The 22,569-nt window shown below is 42.5% G+C and overlaps 1 protein-coding gene across 6 annotated transcripts in view; it reads left to right on the forward strand.

The window, feature by feature from the left end:
• The window catches only part of AMBRA1 (autophagy and beclin 1 regulator 1), a 164,654-nt gene that overhangs the window by 50,892 nt on the left and 91,193 nt on the right, over positions 1 to 22,569 (forward strand). For all 6 annotated transcript variants that reach the window (XM_012452479.2, XM_012452481.2, XM_012452480.2 and 3 more), the window contains 2 exons: positions 7,554 to 7,634; positions 8,482 to 8,582. In XM_012452479.2, the coding sequence (XP_012307902.1) occupies positions 7,554 to 7,634; positions 8,482 to 8,582 (182 nt within the window). The remainder of the gene's footprint in view (positions 1 to 7,553; positions 7,635 to 8,481; positions 8,583 to 22,569) is intronic.

A 22,569-nucleotide genomic window follows, 5' to 3' on the forward strand; every position in this document is an offset into this window, starting at 1 on the left:
TTTCATGTTTTTGAGTTGGGTGTTGAAGACTGCATAGAACTGTGAGAGGGGACTTGATACGGATGATGGGTATAGGCAAGGAGATTCTAGATAAAGGGAGGAGCTTAAGCAAAAGCCTAGAGACAGAAGATTTACAGGGTTTATTTGGGGACCCTGAATAGATTCATGGCTAGAGCTATGGAGTGTTTGTGACATGAGAGAAGAGATATCAGAAAGCTCTGACCTGTGGATGGCCTGGAATGCCTGGCTGAGAAGTTTGGACTTTGTCTTGGGCCAGCCATCATCCAGTATGTATTTTAGGCAGCTAACTCTGATAGCATCGGTTAAGGTGACCTAAAGTGACAAGTGTACTAATGCAGGAGAACCAGTTAGAAAGCAGTAGGCATAGTACAGGTGAGGATATCTGAGGGTTGCATTGTAAGTATTGATTGTCTGAGGGCTTGATGTTTTCTAACTGTGGAGGCTGTTTCTGAATGTTTTGGGGGAATGATCCTCCTGAGAGCACAGCCATCTTACCTTTCTTGTCCCTCCCCCCAAAAAATGCGATCTAAGTCCTTTTTTACTCTTACTGGATCCGATTTTGAGTTAAGGATATAAATTAGCGAGTGCCTCTTAGAACAGCAGTGATTGGAATTGAGATCTCTTGTCAATGCCTGGTGGCCCCACAGCCTCACAGCCATTGTCTAGGGAATAGTCCTGGGTTCTAGTCTTCACTCAGGCTGTGATTTATTATCTGATCTTGAGCAGGCCCCTTTCCCATCCTAGCCCTCAGTGTCTGATCTGTAAAATGAGATTAGATAATCTCTGATGCTTGTAGCTTTAAGCTTCTTGGATCTTTGTTGGCGTTAACTACCTTAGAAAAATATTCCCTGTTGGTCAGGCACGGTGGCTCCTGCCTGTAATCCCAGCACTTAGGGAGGCTGAGGTGGGTGGATCAGGAGGTCAGGAGTTCAAGACCAGCCTGGCCAAGATGGTGAAACCCCGTATCTACCAAAAATACAGGGTGGTAGGATGCCTGTAAGCCCAGCTACTTGGGAGGCTGAGGCAGAGAATTGCTTGAACCCATGAGGTGGAGGTTGCAGTGAGCCAAGATCATGCCACTGTACTCCAGCCTGAACAGAGTGAGACTCCATTTCAAAAAGAAAGAAAGAAAAAGAAGAATTTCCCCTTTAGTAGGCAGAGGTATAATAATGAAAAGTCTCAGAAAAGTAAGGTGCCTTCCTAAGGATTAGAAATGGGCTATATGATACTTACCGAGTCAGTATATTTATAAAATACATACTTACATGAAATCTACCTCTTCTGAGGACTTTGAACTATAACTTAAAAATGTGTAATATTGCTTAGCAACTTTAGAGTTAATAATTTAGAATTCTAGAATTAGAATTACTGGGCAAATAAAATACATGTGAATATTTGTTAAGAGGAATGCAAAAGAAGAGAAAGAAAATGGAACACGTCTCGATTGTGCCTGGGCTTAGAATGGGAAAATACAGCAGGAAAGAATTACACAGTGGGAGTTTGGGGGGAGGAAGACATAACCCTTAGATTTATATGCTTATTTTTTAACATAAAATGCACAATAGGAATATGGATTTGCATAATGTAGGCAGATGAAATTAAAAGGTAACATAAGGGAGGAGAAGAATTTGTAAATGGTAATTATCTCTTATATTACCATTCCTTGGAGAAAAATGAAGGCTCTGTAGTTCCAGGAGACCTATGCTGTTAGCTCTTCCCTATGAATGATATCAGGTGGGGCTGTGCCTTCCTTCCAGAAATCAAAGCCCTTTGCATGTGTGCACAGTTATTGAAAGTAGAGACTGGAGCCTCAGTTTCTAACTAACAGTCCTCCAGTAAGGAAAGAAATTGACCAAGATCACTGTGCTCTCCAGGGACAGGAATACCAAGTAGGCCTTCTGTTGTCTGGAGATTGAGTAGAAACAGAGCAGCATAGGGAAACAGAATTTTTTTTTAACAGTCTAATTGTCAGCAAAGTCAACTGTATACTTTCAAGAGGACAGCAGCCTTTTCAGCTTTCTGCTGCAAGAGTGTCATTTATAAAGGCCCAAGTCAGAGCCCTTTGTCACTGAGGAGCAATGACAACCTGACTGTCTGGTCAGGACTCAGACAGCAGTCTATAAGTGCATTTTTCATTCCTTCAAATTACAGCCTCTCTCCAAGGCAATTAATCCTAGACATTTAGCAAAAGAGCTGCTGCTGTGTTTCTCCCTTGTTCTGGAAATACATCTCCTTGTATTCAGCACTTGTTTTGGATACTTGATTGTTTGAAGGGTGTTTTTTTCTGGTAAAATCTTTGATAAGAAAATATTTTTCTCCCTACTCCTTCCCAAATACCCCTCTGAGAGTTAATCAGAGATGCACAGAGTTCAACAACTGGGAAAGCCATTAATAACCCAGCCAGCTTCTATCCTGCTGGCTGAAAGGCAGCTTCTGGCTGTTGGAATTGATGAGGGTTTCTCTGGTGTTTCCCTGAAAAGTATTCCTCCTGTGTTGGAGGAGCAATTCTGACATATTCGTGTACTCTGTTCTTCACACTTTTAATTTTAAGTCACTACCCTTGGAAAGGGTGCTGGCTATGTTGTTAGACCCCAGTATTTAGCACCCTTCACTGTTCCTAAAGTAAACTGTCTCTCTGGGTCTGCTTTCTCTCACTTTTCATCGGGCAGGTATCTTTTTTTTTTTTTTTTTTTTTTTTTTTGAGACGGAGTTCCGCTCTTGTTACCCAGGCTGGAGTGCAATGGCGCGATCTCGGCTCACCACAACCTCCGCCTCCTGGGTTCAGGCAATTCTCCTGCCTCAGCCTCCTGAGTAGCTGGGATTACAGGCACGCGCCACCGTGCCCAGCTAATTTTTTGTATTTTTAGTAGAGACGGGGTTTCGCCTTGTTGACCAGGATGGTCTCGATCTCTTGACCTCGTGATCCACCCGCATCTGGCAGGTATCTTGCAGTTCACTCATACTCAGTCTCTGCCTGACCAAATTTGTCTCCTTGTATCTCATAGAGCCTTGCTTCATGTCAACCTTGCATCAGCACTGAAGTGAGTGGCAGATTCTGTGTAGCTTTCTAAATATATCATTATTTTAAGTACTTTTAATTCCTTTGCTCTTTTGTTGGAACTCTTACCATTATCCCTCTCCCTTCAGTTCTTCCCCTAAATATCCCATGCATTGAAATTTCTTTTTCCCTCTCAACCCATTATCTCTGAATCTTCCCCTCTTTCTGGACTCCAGACTCCAGAGAGTCATCAGTTACTGTTTCTGCCTTTACTATTTGGAGCTGTGCCTTTGGTCTGGGATTTCTGTGTACCAATACTAAAACTGAAGGCCTTTTCCCCTCTTCTTGTCAAACTTGTTCTTTTGTAGTACATTCTGACCTTTGCCACCTTACCCTTTCCAGTTTTCAAGGTTTCTCCTGCTCAGTAAATGTTTGAGCTAGTTTACTAATAGGATATTTTATCCTAGAGGTCTTTTCTCCCATAGGCAGCATCTCATATTGTGTTTTTATGTTTCACATTTTCCTGGTCATGCTGGGTCCTCTCCTGTCATTTATCCTTCTTTGCTAGAGTTCTCAACACTTTGAATTTGAAATCTTCTCTACCTTATATTGAGATGCCATTTAGCTCCTATTTCTCCATTCTTAGCCACAACGCTAAAGCTGAGGACCAGCATGAGTACCTCCCCTTACTTAACATGTTGCCTCTTTTATGGTGCTTCGTGCAACCTTCAGTTTGAGATGTGTATTTGAGCCCGCTGATCTCATTCTTGTTTTCCTCTATATATCCTCCATTAATCTCTGAACACTATAAAGCCATTTTCTCTGACCATATTTTGTACCCCCACTTTTCCTTCAGTTTTAAAACATTTAGGTAAACTACGCATAACATAAAATTTATCTTTTTTTTTTTTTCCCTCGAGACGGAGTCTCGCTCTTTTGCCCAGGCTGGGTGCAATGGAGCGATCTTGGCTCACTTCAACCTCCGCCTCCCAGGTTCAAGTGATTCTCTTGCCTCAGACTCTCGAGTAGCTGGGATTACAGGCACCTGCCACCACGCCCAACTAATTTTTGTATTTTTAGTAGAGACATAATTTCACCAGGTTAGCCAGGCTGGTCTTGAACTCCTAACCTCAGGTAATCCACCCGCCTTGGTCTCCCAAAGTGCTGGGATTACAGGCATGAGCCACTGCGCCGTGCCAAAATTTATCATTATAATCCCTTCCCTTTATTTTTTATTTTATTTATTTATTTATTTATTTATTTTTGAGATGGAGTCTCATTCTGTTGCCCAGGCTAGAATGCTGTGGCACAATCTCAGCTCACTGCAACCTCCACCTCCCAGTTCAAGTGATTCTTGTGTCTTAGCCTTCTGAGTAGCTGAGATTACAGGTGCTCGCCACCATGCCTGGCTAATTTTTTTATTTTTAGTAAAGATGGGGTTTCACCGTGTTGATCAGGCTGGTCTTGAACTTCTGACTTCAAGTGATTCACCCACCTTGGCCTCCCAAAGTGCTGGGATTACAGGTGTGAGCCACTATGCCCAGCCCCTATTTTATTTTTAAGATGAGGGGAGAAACTAAATCAGAAAGAAGGTTTTTTTAGGTTTTAATAGCAACAAAAAAGATGCTTGTGACTACGTTGTATGGGTCCACATTTTCCCCAGCCCTGGGGTTTGCCCCTTTTTCTCTGTTGTCTTCTTGTGTTCTTTCACCAAGCTCTGTGTTACCTTTGGGCACTGGCAACTGCTCAGTACTATCTAGTGTGCTGGCTTCTCCTTCCCTGCTCTTCAGCTCTTCAGCCCTTCTAATGGCAGATAGATTCATGTTTGTTGTCCAAAAGGAGGTGAACCTTTGGATCTTGCAGTAGAAAATTGTCAGCTCTGTAATGTGGTTCTGTTAAGGCCAGCTCTCTCTCATGGGTGTGGAATAATTGGATTTGCCCCATGATGCTTCCTGTTTTTGTTTTTGTTTTTTTGAGTTGGAGGTTTGCTCTTGGTGCTCAGGCTTGAGTGCAATGGTCTCGGCTCACTGCACCCTCTGCCTCCCAGTTTCAAGTGATTCTCCTGCCTCAGCCTCCCAAGTAGCTGGGATAACAGGCATGCGCCACCACGCCTGGCTAATTTTGTATTTTTAGTGTAGAGACGGAGTTTCAGCCTGTTTGTCAGACTGGTCTCAAACTCCCGACCTCAGGTGATCTGCTCACCTCTGCCTCTCAAAGTGCTGGGATTACAGGCATGAGCCAATGTGCCTGGCTGATGATGCTTTTTCTAGCTTTGTTTTCCGTTCTTTTTTTCTTTTTGAGATGGAGTTTTACTCTTGTTGCCTAGGCTGGAGTGCAATGGCACGATCTTGACTCACTGCCACCTCCACTTCCCGGGATCAAGTGATTCTTCTGCCTCAGCCTCCTGAATAGCTGGGATTACAGGTGCCCGCCACCACACCTGGCTAATTTTTTGTATGTTTTTAGTAGAGATAGGGTTTCACAATGTTGGCCAGGCTGGTCTCGAACTCCTGACCTCAGGTGATCCTCCTGCCTTGGCCTCCCAAAGTGCTGGAATTACAGGCGTGAACCACTGCACCTGGCCTGTTTTCTATCTTTTTTAAAAGAGATGAAGGTCTCTTGTCGCCCAGGCTGACCTTGAACTCCTGGACTCAAGCAATCCTCCCACCTCAGCCTCCCAGGTAACTGAGACTATAGGTGCACACCACTGTGCCCAGCTAGTGCTTTATCTTTTTGAGGCTTAGAGGCCTCCACCCTTTCCCCCCACTTAGGATCCTTTTTAACTTCAAAATATTTTCTAACTTCTCTTATGATAATTAGTTATATCAATTAGTTGTACTTTCAGTACTAATTGATAAGTAAAATATACAATAATGAAAAGCTATCATGAATTCAGTTATACTTTTAAATGAATTAGTACTTTATCACAACAGTAATATATTTGAAAAATAATAGTATGCTTAATTTGGAAACTATCTTAGTTGTTTGATATTCAGTTACTCCTTTGTGTATATGTATAATTTGGGAGCTCCCCGGTAACTGCAGTCTGCTGGTCAGGGACTCCTGATTCCATGATTCTTTTTAACCCCCCTTTTACATTCCATATAGTCTTATCTCTTTCTCCTTGCTCCTCCTTTCATTGGCAGAGTTTCAGGTCAAAGGAATGTATGTTAAGGAGCACAGTGTGTGCTTTCTCTTAGGGGAAAATAAAAACCAAATACTGACTTTCAATGGATCAGCTTCCAATATCCCTGGTATTGATTTATCTCTTAATGCTTGGCAGCCAATTCTACCAAGTTATAAAAGCCATCATAGGCTTTTGTTTCTGGCTTGTGAAACTCCCAGTGGTCTACTTAAAAGCTAAGTTTTGCCTTAACTTCAGTTTCAGGGCCAGTTTGAAGATTATCTCATTGATTTGAAGATAATCCAAAGGGATAATTCAGAAAATACCCCAAATCAAGCTCTCAAAGGTTCATTTATTTTGTGGAGTTGGTTAAGCAGCTAATTAACTGCTCTGTCCAGCCAATGCCCTTTGGCTTATTGTTCCTTTGATACACTGGAAACAAAAACATGTGAAGCTCCTCTCCTCTTTTCTTGTAGGAAGCAGTGAAGTGTAATGGAAAGATCTAGGACTTCAAAGTCCAATCTTCCTTGAATCCTGCCTCCACCACTTTCTAGTTATGTGACCTTGGTATTTGCCTCTCTGGTCTTTAGTCCACTTCTCTGTAAAACAGTTATAATACTTCGTGGCCTAGCTAGAAGAATTAAATGGGATAACATATCAATAACCTTTGTATTGGAACCTAGCAGATACTTAATAAATGACAGTTATTACTATTGCATGTACTATTAACATGCAATAGTAATATTGCATGTACTATTAACAAGTCCATAAAAGAAAACACGTAGACTTTTATCTTTTTATTCAAATGACCTAACATAGGATTGCATTTTCTAATATTCTTCACCATTGTCAGTATGTAAAAGAAGGGACTCTCTTTTTCTTGTGCTTTTTTTTTTTAAACCTATGACCAATTTTTCAACATGGGTGACCTAAACAGATTTCATTTTAATATAACCATTTGCCAAATGAAATTGGTGGGGGAATTTTTCTTCCTTTAAGACCTCCTCCCACAGCAGGCATCTGGATAACAAAATAATAAATAATGTAAGACACCCCCCAAGCCACATTTTTCTTGCATCTTTCAATATAGAAAAAGTTTATATATATATCCCTTCCAGATCCCAAGATCTAAATGTGGCATCAGTTTCAGATGCTAAGGGACCACATTAACTCAAGAAAAATCCTCCTCCTTCCTGAGCTGTTGGTAAATGCTCATAAATCTCTTAGTTGAGGTTCTCCAGAAATATGTTTTATTAATGTGCTACCTAATTAGTGAGCAACCAGATAACTAATTTCTGTGGGGTCCTCTCCTAAGTGTAAGAATGTAGGTTTGGGAATGCTTCCTTTTTGGGCTGGTGGGTGATTCTGCCTGAGTGACTCTCTTATGTGTAGTCTTTTTGTTTTCTACAGGGACAATGGTGACAGATCCAGGCACCGAGCTCCACGTAACGCCCGGATGTCTGCACCTTCGCTTGGACGTTTTGTCCCAAGGTAAGAACCGGTTGCTAGCAACAGAAGGAGCCTTTGTTCGAGCCTAGGATTTCGTTTCCCTTTCCCCTCTTTCTTTTCCCTCTCCTCTCCCCTCCCCTCCCCCCCTCCTCCCCCCTTCCCCCTCTCCCCCCTCTCCTCCCTCTTCCCTCTCTCTCCCTTCCCTCTCCCCTCTTTCTCCTCTCTTTCTCTTCTCTTTCTCTTCTCTCCCTGTCTCTCCCAGGCTGGAGTGCAGTGGTGCTATCTCAGCTCACTGCAGACTCCACCTCCTGAGCTCATGCAATTCTCCTGCCTTGGCCTCCCAAGTAGCTGGGATTACAGGCACCTGCCACTGCGCCCAGCTAATTTTTGTATTTTTAGTAGAGACCGGGTTTCACCATGTTGGCCAGGTTGATCTCGAACTCCTAATCTCATGATCCACCCACCTTGACCTCCCAAAGGGCTGGGATTACAAGTGTGAGACCCCCCAACCCAGCCAGAGGATTTAGTTTTAAACCTACTTTCTGGTCTTTGGTTTGTCCATATCTGGACTTGTTTCCTGGTGGCCCTACAGCCCAGCCCTGCCATCTAAGATCTTGACAGATGATGGTTAGCCACATTGAAAAGAGATGAAAAAGCGGTGGTGGGAGAATCCTGTTTAAGAATAGAAGTGTTGGGGGAACTTTAGAAGGAGGGGTAAGAAAAAGATAGATACCAATCTGTGGAAGGACCAATCTTGGGAGTTTTTATTCCTTTCTGGGCATTTGTGGATTCAGTGGGTCCCTTAGCCTAGATTTTTGAGTGTAGGTAGTATCTCCTTTGTTTTATGGTAGTCTTTAGTCAGCTTTTCACATGTGATTCCTTCTTGTAGGCGTTTCTTGCTGCCTGAGTACTTGCCTTATGCTGGGATTTTTCATGAACGTGGACAGCCTGGCTTGGCTACTCACTCTTCTGTTAACAGGGTCCTGGCAGGTAAGGAAATGTTTCTTTGACTTTTGAAAATGTGAAGGAGCAAGGAGCCAAATAACTCTGCTCCCTCCTTTACCTATGTTGATGTGATGGTGTCTTGGCATTCTACTTTGGGGTCATGGTTTAATAATCAGTTCCTTACTTCAAGGCAAGAAATGGGTTGAAGAAAAATGTTTCTCATACCCTATTCCTACTTTCCCCAGACCTTTTTTTTTCTTTTAAATTAGTTGTTTAAACTGTTTGTTTCTTAATCCAGAAATTAAATTCTAGCTATGCCTTTAATTGAATGGTAAAGGTGTCATATTTATGTTTCGGTTGGTGAGATACTCATGAGCCAGATCCTGTGATTTGATTAGGAGCTTAGTGCACATCTCTCCACTCCTTTGGTACTGCCAGCACATGGAGTTTCCAGGCATTGTGGAATCTTCTAAGGAAGGAGAAGAGGGAGACACCCTTGGAGCTGGCTCAGAAATCTCCACAAACAGAAAATGGGCTAAGCAAGCCCCACAGAGGCAGTTTTGTGCTGGTTGAATAGCTTAGTGACAGATGTTTTTGGGCTCTGAGGCGTGATGTGATTGTGTTTTGAGACGTGGTATGTGCTACTGCTTCTGGTCAGTCTCTAGAGAAGGAAACAAAGCAGAATTCTATTTTTATATGTGGCAAAGGTTGTTTTCCCATCACCTCCCCCCTCTCCCCGACCTCCACTGCCGACTTATAAATTTATGAATGCAAAAGCATAAAAGGTATAAAAAGCCACATTTGGAGGTATCTTTAATAAGCATCTTTATCAAAAGTTTTAAAATGACATTCTGTTTTGGAGAATCTGGGCCATGTGCTGATTAAAGGTAGGGGGGGATCTGTTGAGGCAGTGGCACTGTCAGGCTGCGAGGATGTTACAAGCTTTATTTTGTGATTTCCTAACCAAGCTGCTGTGACAGCATCAAGGCCATGGGATCTGGGCTTTCCTAAATAGTATGTTTGATTCAACATCAATGCTTAGAAATTCCAGAAACCTCAGTGGTTTCTCTGTCAGACACCAGGACTTCATAGGCTCTGGCCTGGCAGAAGAGCAGACTATGCCACAGTCTCCTGACAGCCTCATCTGAGGAGCCTCTGGCCCTAGTTGTAAAACAGATGCTGTGGCCCGTGCCTCTCCTCGCCTGGCACTTCTGTGTGGCTTCACTGAAGGCACGTGGAAGCTTTTCACTGGCAGATAATCACTTGCTGCCAGGCAATACTCCAGAGCTCTTCTCCACCCTTCTTTGTTCCAGACATCTGCCTCCACCGCCCCATACAGCACCTCCTGCTTCTCTACTGCTGGCAGATTTCTGTTTCCTTGGCGTTTAGCTTGAGGGAACAGCTGTATGTTGTTTTTTGCTGCCTTGCCTCCAAGACCTCTTTACCTCCATTTCCTGTTTTCTACTTTATGCTTAGTGGTCTGACCCCAAATGGCCTAATTACACCTATGGATACCTTTGACTATAGGGGCTGTGTTCCAGTGGGCAGCTGTTTACAGATGTGAAATCTGCTGAGAAAATCTATCAAAGGATGCAGAATGCCATTAGCAGAAGAAACTCTAGACTCCCTAGAATCTCACTCTTGAGTTAGATTAGCAGATGGTTTCCATTCACCATTAAACTAGTTTCTACCAATTTTTCAAGATACATATTACAGAGTGTTTATCATTTGTTGATATTTGATGACCCTTCAGCTTCTATTGGCAGTTGTATCATTTGTTTTCTTCTCTTGAGAAAATTCCAATAATAATAATACAGCAACAAAAGCCTAGCATTTATTGAGCACTTGCTATATACTAAGGAGTATTTTAAGCGCTTTACACATATTTCATTTCTGTCTTCCAGTAATCATAGGCGATAGGTGCAATTACATAATTAACAGTGGAAGAAACTGAAGCCCAGAGGGCTAACTTGCCCAGAGTGATGCAGCTAGGAAGTAGAGGAATAGAGTCAGTGGACTGTAAACCACCTTCCAATCTGCCCCCTCACAGTTGTTTTAAAGGACAAAGCATTAAAATGTCATTCTTTTTCCTAGGACTTTATAAGAGGGAGAGAGCTCCCAGGGAACTTCAGTGTTCTTCTTATTTGTTTTAATTCTTCTATTTAAATGGTTCCTAGACATAGGTTTTTATGATCCAGCGGTGCTTGCTGAGGAAAATCTTATTATGTAACCGCCCTTTTCCTGAGCCTTCTTGCCCTCCTGGATACAGATGTTTTGCTTTTTATTAAACTTACTTGTGATCATGTAATTGAACTACGATAATAATAGCTTTCAGAGTGAAAGAGCAACTGGCCTTTTAGCAGTAAGCACTCCCAATTTTCCTGGAAAGGCACTTTGTCTTGTATGATTGGAATGAGATTGTAATGGTCCCAGAACAATTACATTTAGCAGACGTTTGTTCTGTAGCTGTTATATGCCAGGCACTGTTCTAGGCTACCAGAGTGAAGAAGACAGACATGAACTCTGCCTTCCTGTAGCTCAAAGTCTAGTTGATTAGCCATGTCTCAGTCTTACTCTAAACATAAGTGGAACTTTTGTATGGTGAGTTGCTTTTTGCAGGGATGAAGCTTGGAAATTTGGCAGACCTGGAGGGACAAAGCAAACACACACCTGCAGTTTTAGGGGGTGTGGCCAGTACTGTAGTGCCAAATGAGTCCTCAGTGGACCCTAAGCAAAGCCATTCAGAATCATCAGCAAAAACGGGTTTGTGGAAAATCAAGATCTGTTCTACTTCCTCTTACAAGAGACTGAAATCAATAATAGAAAACAGAAGCTACTATAGAAAAGTGATAAGGTGAAGAGTAAGTTATCACAAAAAGAATTTTAAAAATACTAAAAATGTTTTTTAAAGCGTGTTTTGATAGTCTATGAATTTCATCTCTTTTCTCTTATCTTGGTGCCTTCACCTGCAATTCCGTAGGTTCCTGGTAGCCTCCAATTGGTCATCAACCCAGGCCTTTCCCCATCTTCAGCAACACACATTCTAGACCCATACTTAAAGAGCTGTAAATACATATAAAGCTATTGCAGCCCTACCAGGTAAAATTTTGGGAGAACATGCAAAAGTCTGAGGAGCTCCCCCTGCTGACATTGTAGCAGATAACTAGCTCTGTGTAGTAACAGCAACTGAAATATATGATGGAAATGAAGCTAATGACTGCCTACCCTGGGCCAAGTACTGTCTTTCCCCCATTATCTCTTTTAATCTTTGCAGCAACCCTGTGAGGTAGGTGATAGCATTTCCATTCTGTAGGGAAGAAAACTGATGTCACTTGCCCAGTATCACACTAAGAGAGGCTGACCTGGAACTTTAAACCACGTCTTCCTGATTAAGAATTCTGTTCTTGTCCAGGTGTGGTGGCTCACCCCTATAATCTCAGCACTTTGGGAGGCTGAGGCAGGTGGATCACCTGAGTTCTGGAGTTCGAGACCAGCCTGGCCAACATGGTGAATCCCTACCTCTACTAAAAACACAAAAATTAGCCGGGTGTGGTGGTGGGCAGCTGTAATCCCATCTACTCAGGAGGCTGAGTCAGGAGAATCGCTTGAACCTGGGAGATGGAGGTTGCAGTGAGCCGAGATTGCACAGTACTCCAGCCTGGGTGACAGATCAAGACTCCGTCTCAAAAAAAAAAAAAAAAAGAGAGAGAGCTCTATCCTGTCATCTGTGCCATATTTTGTTTGAGTTCAAGTGGGGAGTATCTGCCAAAGGGTTCTTAAGCTTATAATATTTTTCTGCATGTTTGAGGCCTCATAAAAGTGAAATAAGCTTGGCATTTGACAGCTTCCTGGTAATTACTGGAAGAACAAAAAACTTCTGAGGAATAGGGGCCTGGGTAATGTAGGGTATTAGTTGTCTGTCCTGCATAATCTTTTTTACTTTCATCCTAATGAGCATCTGCTCCCAGCAGATGTGGACCTGATATACTTAATTTACTATTTTGATTAAAATCAATGGGAAGTGTCAGGATTTTCTTGCTCCTAGCCACAGGTCATTAGGGCCTGGTCCAGTGTCTTGAGCAAGAGATGGCTTTGTGCCCAGTTATCCTAATTTGTCTTATGACTTCTTCTTTTAAAATATTAAAAAAGACACTGTTTTACTGAACAGTGTCACTTCTTAGTATGACTTCTTTGACCCATTAGTTTTTTTGGAAGTGTGTTATTCAGTTTTCATATTTTGAATTTGCTAAATTTCCTTCTGTTGTTGATTTCTTATTTAATTTGATCATGGCCTGAGAGCATACTTTGTGCAGTTTTATTTATTTTAATTTTATTGGAACTTGTTTTATGGCTTAGTGTATAGGCTGTTCTAGAGAATGTTACCCATGTGCTTGAGAAGAATGTGTATTCTGCTGTTATTTAGTGGAGTGTCCCGTAGATCCCAGTTAAATCTACTTGGTTGATAGTATTGTTCCAACTTTGTATATCCTTTCTGATTTTCTGTTTAGTTCTATCTTTTATTGAGGATGAGTATTGAAATCTCTATTATTATTGAACTCTGTATTTTTTCCTTCAGTTTTGTCTTTTTTTTTTTTAACAAAATCTTGCTCTGTTGCCTAGGCTGAAGTACGGTCACCTGATCTCAGCTCACCGCAAGCTTCACCTCCTGGGTTCAAGCAATTCTCCTGCCTCAGCCCCCTGAGTACCTGGGATTACAGGTGTATGCTACCAGGCCTAGCTAAGTTTTGTATTTTTAGTAGAGATAGAGTTTCACCATATTGGCCAGGCTGGTCTTGTACTCCTGACCTCAAGGGATCCACCTGCCTTGGCCTCCCAAAGTGCTGGAATTTACAGGTGTGAGCCCCCATGCCTGACCCAATTTTGTCAGTTTTTGATTAATACATTTTGTGACTTTGTCATTAGGTGCACATATATCTACAGTTGATATGTGTTCCTGATAAATTAACTATTTTACCATTATTTATTGTCCCTCTCTCTTTAGTAATATTTTTGTTTTTAAGTCAGTTTTTTCTTATATTAATATAGCTACTCCAGCTCTTTTATGGTTGTTGATTACATGATATATTATTTTTCATTCTTTTACTTTCAACCTGTTTAGCTCTTTGAATCTGAACTATGTATCTGATAAAAGCACATAATTGGAGCTTGTTTTTTATCTAGTCTGACAATCTCTGCTTTTTGGTTGTTTAGTTTGTTCACATTTAATATTATTATTGATATACTTTGGGTTTTTTTTTTGCCATTTTAGTTTTTTTCTGTATTTCTAATGTTTTTATTCCTCTGTACCTTCTTTACTGACTTCATTTGTATTAAATCAATATCTAATATGTCTTTTAAATTCCTTTTTTCATTTTTGAATGTATTTTGTTAGGATCAACTTCCAATTTATACAGACTTAATTTTGGTAAGATACAGAAACATTTTTCACAATGTATTGTTACCCTATGGCTCCATTCCCTCCTACCTCCTTTCTGCTGTTATACGTATACTAATGTTACTTCTATATATATTACAAACCCAATAATATGGTGTTAAAATATTGATTGATGCAATCTTGTCTCAGGCATCCTTATGCTTGTTGACTGGTGTGGGAAGACAGAACTACCTTTTATAAAATTTATTTTTCTTTTCCTTTTTTTTTTTTTCTTTTTCATTTTTGAGATGGAGTCTAGCTCTGTTGCCCAGACTGGAGTGCAGTGGCGCAAACTTGGCTCACTGCAACCTCCGCCTGCCGGGTTCAAGCAATTCTCCTGCCTCAGCCTCTCAAGTAGCTGGGACTACAGGCATGCACCACCACACCCAGCTAATTTTTTGTATTTTTAGTAGAGATGAGGTTTCACCATGCTGGCCAGGCTGGTCTCAAGCTCCTGACCTCATGATCTGCACGCCTCGGCCTCCCAAAGTGCTGGGATTACAGGCGTGAGCCACCGTGCCCAGCCTTCTTTTCCTTGTTAACATTTTTGGTTGTCATCAGCCCCTCTCTTCTATTTTTATTTTTATTTTATTTTTAGAGACAGAGTCTTGCTCTGTTGTCCAGGCTGGAGTGCAGTGACCCAGTCACAGCTCACTGCACCCTCAACCTGCTGGTCTCAAGCTATTCTCCTACCTCAGCCTCTTGAATAGGTGGGACTATAGGTACACGCCAACATGTTCATCTAATTTTTGTACTTTTTGTAGAGGTGGGGTTTTGCCATGTTGCCCAGGCTAGTCTCCAACTCCTGGGCTTAAGTGATCCACCCACACCAGTACCCTCAAAGTGCTAGGATTACAGATTTGAGCTATGGTGTCTAGCCCCTCTCATCTCTTATTTATTTATTTTTATTTTTAATTTTTTTTTTTTTTTGAGACGGAGTCTTGCTGTGTCACCCAGGCTGGAGTGCAGTGGCGAGATCTTGGCTCACTGCAACCCCCATCTCCTGGGTTCAAGCCATTCTCCTGCCTCAGCCTCCTGACTAGCTGGGATTATAGGTGCCCACCACCATGCCTGGCTAATTTTTATATTTTTAGTAGAGACGGGGTTTCGCTATATTGGCCAGGCTGATCTCGAACTCCTGACCTCGGGTGATCTGCCCGCTTTGGCCTCCCAAAGTCCTGGGGTTAGAGGCGTGAGCCACTATGCTCAGCCCCCCTCATCTCTTTTAAAAACATCAGTACTCTCTCTTAGATGTTCCCTACTTCCCTGGTACCTTTGGGAATTATATTCAGGAGGACTTTTTAGTCTCACTTGGTCAACTGGGGTGGGCATCTAGAGCCTCAGGCTGGCTAACTTTTAGCAATTAGCCTTATTTCACCATCTGATATCATAGCTGTCTAATACAACAAATTGCTTAATCACTATATAGCAGATCTTCACTTGAACTGGCAAATCTGGGATAGATTAATCATAGAGAATGCAGTTAAGGCCCATCATGATATTACTTAGATGGAAGTGAACAGAGATGCATAATATTTCTGGTGTTGGGTTTTTTTTTTTATCTCTTTGAGCTCCCTTTATCTTTCTGCGGTGTACCCATCTGGTACCCAGTAGCCAGGCAGATAACATGAGTGGTACATTCCAACTAAACATCAATTAAGATGGCTGTTTATAAACCCCAGATAAATGGACAATTAGTGGTGGTGGTACTGGCTAATGCTGCTTTAATAATTAACCCAATTACATTTCATTTTGCTCCAGTGATGAAAGTGAAGGGAATAAGAGGCTGGCTTTGTTGCCTGGGAAACAGAGAAGTAAATGCAGTACTCCTTCCGGAGAACTCAGCCTTCCCAGTTGCCTTATAGCACCTGGGGCCTTTTACCTATTTGGTGTCCACCAGTCACTGGAGCATTCGGGTCCTTTCTACCTCAGCCGTTTACCTTATCTTCTCATACCACTAGTGAGAAGTGTGCTTGAGAATGTGGAGCCCAGTTTCTAAGCTGAATTGCCTGTGCTTCTTCAGGCTTTTTTAGGGAAAAATACTGGGCCTTGTCAATGAACTTTTCTGTTCCTTTTACATGTGTGACTAAGTTTTTCTGTGCTTCTGTCTCTCTTTCCCCAGGAAATTCCCTCTTGATCTTTTCCCATTTATGCTTTACCTATGTGTCCTTTCTGTATTGTCACCTTAAAATGTACACAGCACTTTTTTTTTTTTTTGAGACCGAGTCTCGCTCCATTGCCAGGCTGGAGTGCCATGGCGTGATCTCAACTCACTGCAACCTCCGCCTCCCAGGTTCAAGCAATTCTCCTGCCTCAGCCTCCTAAGTAGCTGGGACTACAGGTGCATGTCACCACACCCAGCTAATTTTTGTATTTTTGGTAGAGATGGGGTTTCATCACATTGGCCAGGATGGTCTTGACCTCTTGACCTCATTGGGAGGCCTCAGCCTCCCAAAGTGCTGGAATTACAGGAGTGAGCCACCGCGTCCAGCCACTGTACACAGCACTTTCTAAATGCTTAGTATTTTTTGGAAAGCTTTGGTTATTACAGAATAATTAAATGGTTATGCCCTCAGGGAGTTTACATCTAGCCAGGGAGTGGCCCAGTTTTCTGTTTTGTTTTGGCCCTGCCGCTAAAAATTTACTAATACCCCTGGGACTTTAACTGCCAATCCTGATCGATTAGCTAAGGGAGAAGGGGCATAAGCCTGGGTCTGGATCAAGGACTTACATATATCTTTCAGTATGATTTGAAGAAGCTCTCCGAATGTGTCCCCATTCATCTTTTGAGTGGGGCTGTAGGCATGAGTAAGTGGGGCACTGGAAGGACATTTGTCATTTATATGAAATAACCAACAGTAAATAGCCTGAAGAATGGGAGAAAATATTTGTAGATTATATGTCCAACAAAGATCTAATATCCAGAATTTACAAGGAACTCAAATCAGCAAGGAAAAAAACAATCCTATTAAAAAGTAGACAAACAACATGAACGGACATTTCTCAAAAGAAGATACACAGATGTCCAGCAAACATGAGAAAAAATGCTCAACATGACTAATCATCAGGGAAATGCAAGTTAAAACCATAATGAGATACCACCTTACTCCAGTCAGAATGGCCTTTTTAAAAAAAGCCAAAAAAGAATAGGTGGTGGTACAGATGCAGTGGAAAGGGAATGCGTATACAACTGTCGGTGGGAGTGTAAATTAATACAAAATAGAAACCTTAATGTCCATATGTCTGGATCGAGGCACCACTATTTACTTGTACTTTAAGTTCTCTGTACTCTGGGGCCACCCTAGACCTAAAGTGATCTCAAAGCTTATTAAGTCCCATGGTTGTGTGCTCCTTGGAATTACTGCTCATTTTGAAGGTGCCAGCTGAAGAGCCCCTCTAATCTATAATGAATCAGTATCATGCCAGAATTCTTTTACTTCTCTCTTCTTAGGTTATGATTAGTATGTGCTTTGACATGTTTTGCAACCCCTTAGAACAAATGCAACAATCTGGAAATCTGCAGAGGAGATGTGAGGAAGGAGAATGCCAAATGTGAGGTCACAGCCTATATTTTCCAGTGGAAGCAGCAGCTTTCTTCGTTGTCTTTATTTTTATTTGTATTTTTTTCTTTTTATTTATTTTTATTTGTATTTTTTTTTAAGAGATAGGGTCTCGCTATGTTGCCCAGTGGCTATTCACAGGCGCGATCCCACTACTGATCAGCACTGGAGTTTTGACCTGCTCCGTTTCCGACCTGGGCCGATTCACCCCTCCTTAGGCAACCTGGTGGTCCCCGGCTCCCAGGAGGTCACCATGTTGATGCCGAACTTAGTGCAGACACCCGATCGGCATAGCACACTACAGCCCAGAACTCCTGGGCTCAAGCAGTCCTCCCACTTCAGCCTCCTGAGTAGCTGGGACTACAGGCAGGAGCCACCGTGCCTGGCTGTTGTCTTTCTTTACCTTTCAAACTTTCCTTAGGATTAGAGATCCCCTACCACCCCTTGAGAGCCTTGGAACAATTCTCTTTGCTGTCCCATCTATTCCATCAGTTTTTACCAAAGTGAGCAGTATGAATGCTGGAAGCTAATAACCCCCCTACCTCCTTCTTTTTACTTTTTTTTTTTTTTTTTGAGATGGAGTCTCGCTCTGTCACCCAGGTTCGAGCAATTCTCCTGTTTCAGCCTCCCAAGTAGCTGGGACTACAGGCGTACACCACTAAGCCCAGCTAATTTTTGTATTTTTAGTAGAGATGGGGTTTCACCATATTGTTCAGGCTGGTCTTAAACTCCTGACTTCAGGTGATCCACCTGCCTCGGCCTCCCAAAGTGCTGAGATTACAAGCGTGAGCCACCGTGCCTGGCCAACCTCCTCCTTTTTAAAACCCTGAGCTCACATTAGCTTTTCTTTCTCTTTCCCTTTTCCTATCTCCAAGCAGCCTCGTTTATTCCAACCTGGCTGGAAATGCCATGGGAGCTGGCAGACAGCACCTCTCACCTTTTCTACCAAAGTAGAGCCAACCTGTGGGTGTTAATTTCCTTTCTTTAACATTTGCTGATCCATAAGGCCAACCTTCCCCTGGGTCCTCATGCCATTCAGCTTGAAGAGCAAGCATGGATATCTTTGTATAAGCCATAATGGGGAAAGAAACTCTTCCAAATAGATGACTGGGGACCTTTGAGAGTGTTAAGACTCCCGGGGTATTTCTTTTGGCAGCTGTTGAGTGTCACCCCAGAACCAGAGAGTCATCTTATAACCACATACTCACCCTGTAAAGATAGTCTCTCATGTTATAGGGCCGTTGAGGTGCTTCCCTGAGTTTATCATAGGCCTAACTCACTGCAGCTTTGTGCCATGCAGAAGGGGCCCAGCATCACTTCTACTGACTTGAGCTGTGGGGCTGCATTCTCTAGGGATGCATGGTAAACAAACTCATGGTTTTTACTCTTGTGGCTCATAGCTGGTAAAGCAGAAGCCAAAAATACTCCTTCCTAATGCAGGGAAGTTAACTGGTCCAGGGTACAAAGGAACAGAGGGAAGCTAGACAGAAGGTAAAGGGTTGAAGTTCTTATTGGGAACAGGGTTTCCCCCTTATTCTTGTGAAGTGGGGTGCACAGTAAACATGTGGGGAATATTTATTTTCACAAATGAAACTGCCCAGAAAGGCGAATTGTCTCCAGAATCTGCCATATTGATAGAGTATCAGTGGCTGCTTTTTGTAATATTTGCTGACTCCCAACAGCAAGAGTTCACAACAGTCTTTTATGCTTTCCCTTGAACTGTTAACAAATGAAAAGAATGACATGGAAATATCCACAGTCACTTCTGCTCATTAGAGTGAAGTTTCACCCAGGCAAATAGCTCTGAGATTATGACAGTTCTATAACAGCATTTACAATTATCCAAAACATTGCCCATCATGCTGTACTGGCAGAGGGGTTGTGAAAAGACAGAATTTAGTAACTCAAGCTTAGATTTGACCATGAAATAGTATTATAGAGAAAAACAATCCTAAAATTCACAGGGAACCAGAAAAGAGCCTGAATAGCCAAAGCAATCCTAAGCAAAAACAACAAAAACCCCACAAAGCCAGAAACATCATATTACCTGACTTCAAATTATACTACAAGGATGTAGTAACCAAAACTTGTAAAATGTGGGGACTTTGGAATATGGTATTTCAAATTTGCTAAATAAAACAGAACTCCTAAGAACATTTGTTCTATGCCAAGTACTGTTCCAAGAACTTCTCACATGTTAATCACCAGCAGCACTGCTATAATACATTGTCATTTTTACAGATGAGGAAACTCAGGCTAAAAGAGATGAAGTAGTTTGTCCAAAACCATAGCTAATACTTGACAGAGTGGGAATTCTCAGGCGGTCCTGCTCTAGATTGGGACTTTTCCAACAGAACCACCATTGGGTGTGATCTGATTCTTTGTTGGTAGAAAAACAGGCTAAAATCTAATCTCAGGCTTTACCTTCAGAGAACAAAAATAGGCTGGGTGCGGTGGCTCATGCCTGTAATCCCAACAATTTGGGAGGCTGAGACCAGTGGATCATCTGAGGTCCAGAGCTTGAGACCAGCTTGACCAACGTGGAGAAACCCCATCTCTATTAAAAATAGAAAATTAGCCGGGCATGGTGGTGCATGCCTCTAATCCCAGATACTCGGGAGGCTGAGGCAGGAGAATCGCTTGAACCCAGCAGGCGGAGATTGCAGTGAGCTGAGATTGCGCCATGGCACTCCAGCCTGGGCAACAAGAGCAAAACTCCATCTCAAAAATAGTATGTTTAGCTCAGAGGACTGCTACTGGGGAGGGGGCTACATATGCTGTTATATCCTTGTCGCAGATCCTTTCCCCTAGAACAAGGGCCCTGTATAAGAATTGTATTCCCAAACAATGAATCCTGAAGAGGTAATTACACTGTTGCCATCCCATTGGGAAGAAGGCTGGGGCGGTGATTACATTCCAAAACAAAGCTGTTCGGGTATAATTGCACCGTGCTGCTCTTATCAGTCTGGGGAAGGCAGGCCTCTGGTCTCCATCCTCATTTGTTTTTGAGATGGAATCTGAACAGCATTCAATTAATAGTCAAGACCCAGGCACAGGGAAGTCAGCCAAAAGAGCAAAGAGGACATTAACTTGCTATTGGCATTTTCCTTCTACTGAAGTTTTCCAGACCTTTAAGTATCAACAAATTTGAGGGGGAGCCCAGTTAAGAAAATTAATTTTGCTAGTGAAGAGTTAGCGATTCCTCTTTAAGAGGCTGTGCCCCAAACCCCTCATTGGTCTCTACGTAGAGCCGAGATCACTCGTAGAGGAGAGATAGTTGGATGGCAGTGAAATTTTCCTCTTCCACCAGCAGCTTTAGCTCTATCAAAAGATAGTCCTTCCTTGAAATCATTCCCTGGGACTTGCAGTGTGTATATATATATTTCATGTATGTAACTTCCAAAATTGTACAGCAAAAAGCCTCTCTCTGGTTGTGTTGAGTTAATAAGGCAGACTTTGGTTAAATTTCATCAATAATCTCTAGATCTGGACTAGAAGAAAGAATAAAGTCAATTAGTTTGTTTTATGACTCAGAGAACAAAAAAACTGCCAGTTACTTTTAAGACATGCTTGTTGGCCGGGCATGGTGGCTCACGCCTGTAATCCCAGCACTTTGGGAGGCCGAGGCGGGTGGATCACGAGGTCAAGAGATCGAGACCATCCTGGTCAACATGGTGAAACCCCGTCTCTACTAAAAATACAAAAATTAGCTGGGCACGGTGGCGCGTGCCTGTAATCCCAGCTACTCAGGAGGCTGAGGCCGGAGAATTGCCTGAACCCAGGAGGCGGAAGTTGCAGTGAGCCGAGATCGCGCCATTGCACTCCAGCCTGGGTAACAAGAGCGAAACTCCATCTCAAAAAAAAATAAATAAATAAAAATAAAAAATTAAAATAAAAAAAAAAAAGACATGCTTGTTGATCTAGAGCAAAGAAGAAGATGGCATGTGTCGGGATGAGGGTTGCATAACCCTGGGAAGTGGAGTAGCCTTTGTCGTTATGTCATTTAGCTTTTGCTGCTGAACAAACCACCCCCAAATTTAGTGGCATAAGACAATTATTGTTTCTCACAATTCTGTGAGTCCAATTGAAGTTCGTCTGATGTGCACCATTGGCTCTTCTCTGTGGTCAATTGATGGCTTGCCTGGATGTGGATGATCTTAGATAGTTTAGTAGGTAGAATAATGATCTGCCTAAGAGGTCTACATCTTAATCCCCAGAACCTGTGAATATGTTACTTTATATGGTGAAAGGGGCTTTGCAGTTGTGATTAAGATTATAGATCTTGAGGTGGAAGGATTATCCTGATTTATCTGGGTGGACCTAATATGATTACATGAGCCATTAAAAGTGGAAGAGGAAGGCAGAAGGGTCAATTAAGGTGCTGCAATAATAGAAGATGGGAATGGCCTCTGCTAACAGCCAGCAGTGAGGAGTGGGAACCTCAGTTTTGCATCTGCAGGGAACTGAATTCTGCCAACAACTGAAATGGACAAGGAGACAGACCCAAACACGGCCCCGCCAACACCTTGGTTCTAGCCCAATGAGGCTCTTGTTGGACTGCTGGCCTGTAGAACTGAGAGAGAATAAATTTGTCTTGCTTAAGCCACTAAGTTTCTGGTCATCGTTATGGCAGTCATAGAAAACTAATAACAGATAGCTTCGCACATATATTTGGCATTCGGCAGGCTGTTTGACGTCAGCTGGGAATGACTTGTCTGTTTTCTATTCACCAGTAAACTAACCTGTGCTGCTTCGTATAGTGTCTCAGGGTTCACTTTTTTTTCCTCTTTTTCTTTTGAGATGGAATCTCGCTCTTTCACCCAGGCTGGAGTGCAGTGGCGTAATCCTGGCTCAGTGCAACCTCTGTCTCCCAGGTTCAAGTGATTCTCCTGCCTCAGTAGCTGGGATTACAGGTGCCCGCCATCATGCCTGGCTAATTTTTGTATTTTTAGTAGGCACATGGTTTCACCATGTTGGCCAGGCTGGTCTTGAACTCCTGACCTCAGGTGATCCTCCTGCCTCCACCTCCCAAAGTGCT

Source organism: Aotus nancymaae, unplaced genomic scaffold (assembly GCF_030222135.1).
Source record: "Aotus nancymaae isolate 86718 unplaced genomic scaffold, 86718_ANA_hifiasm-v0.15.2.pri h1tg000059l, whole genome shotgun sequence".
Lineage (NCBI taxonomy): Eukaryota > Metazoa > Chordata > Mammalia > Primates > Aotidae > Aotus > Aotus nancymaae.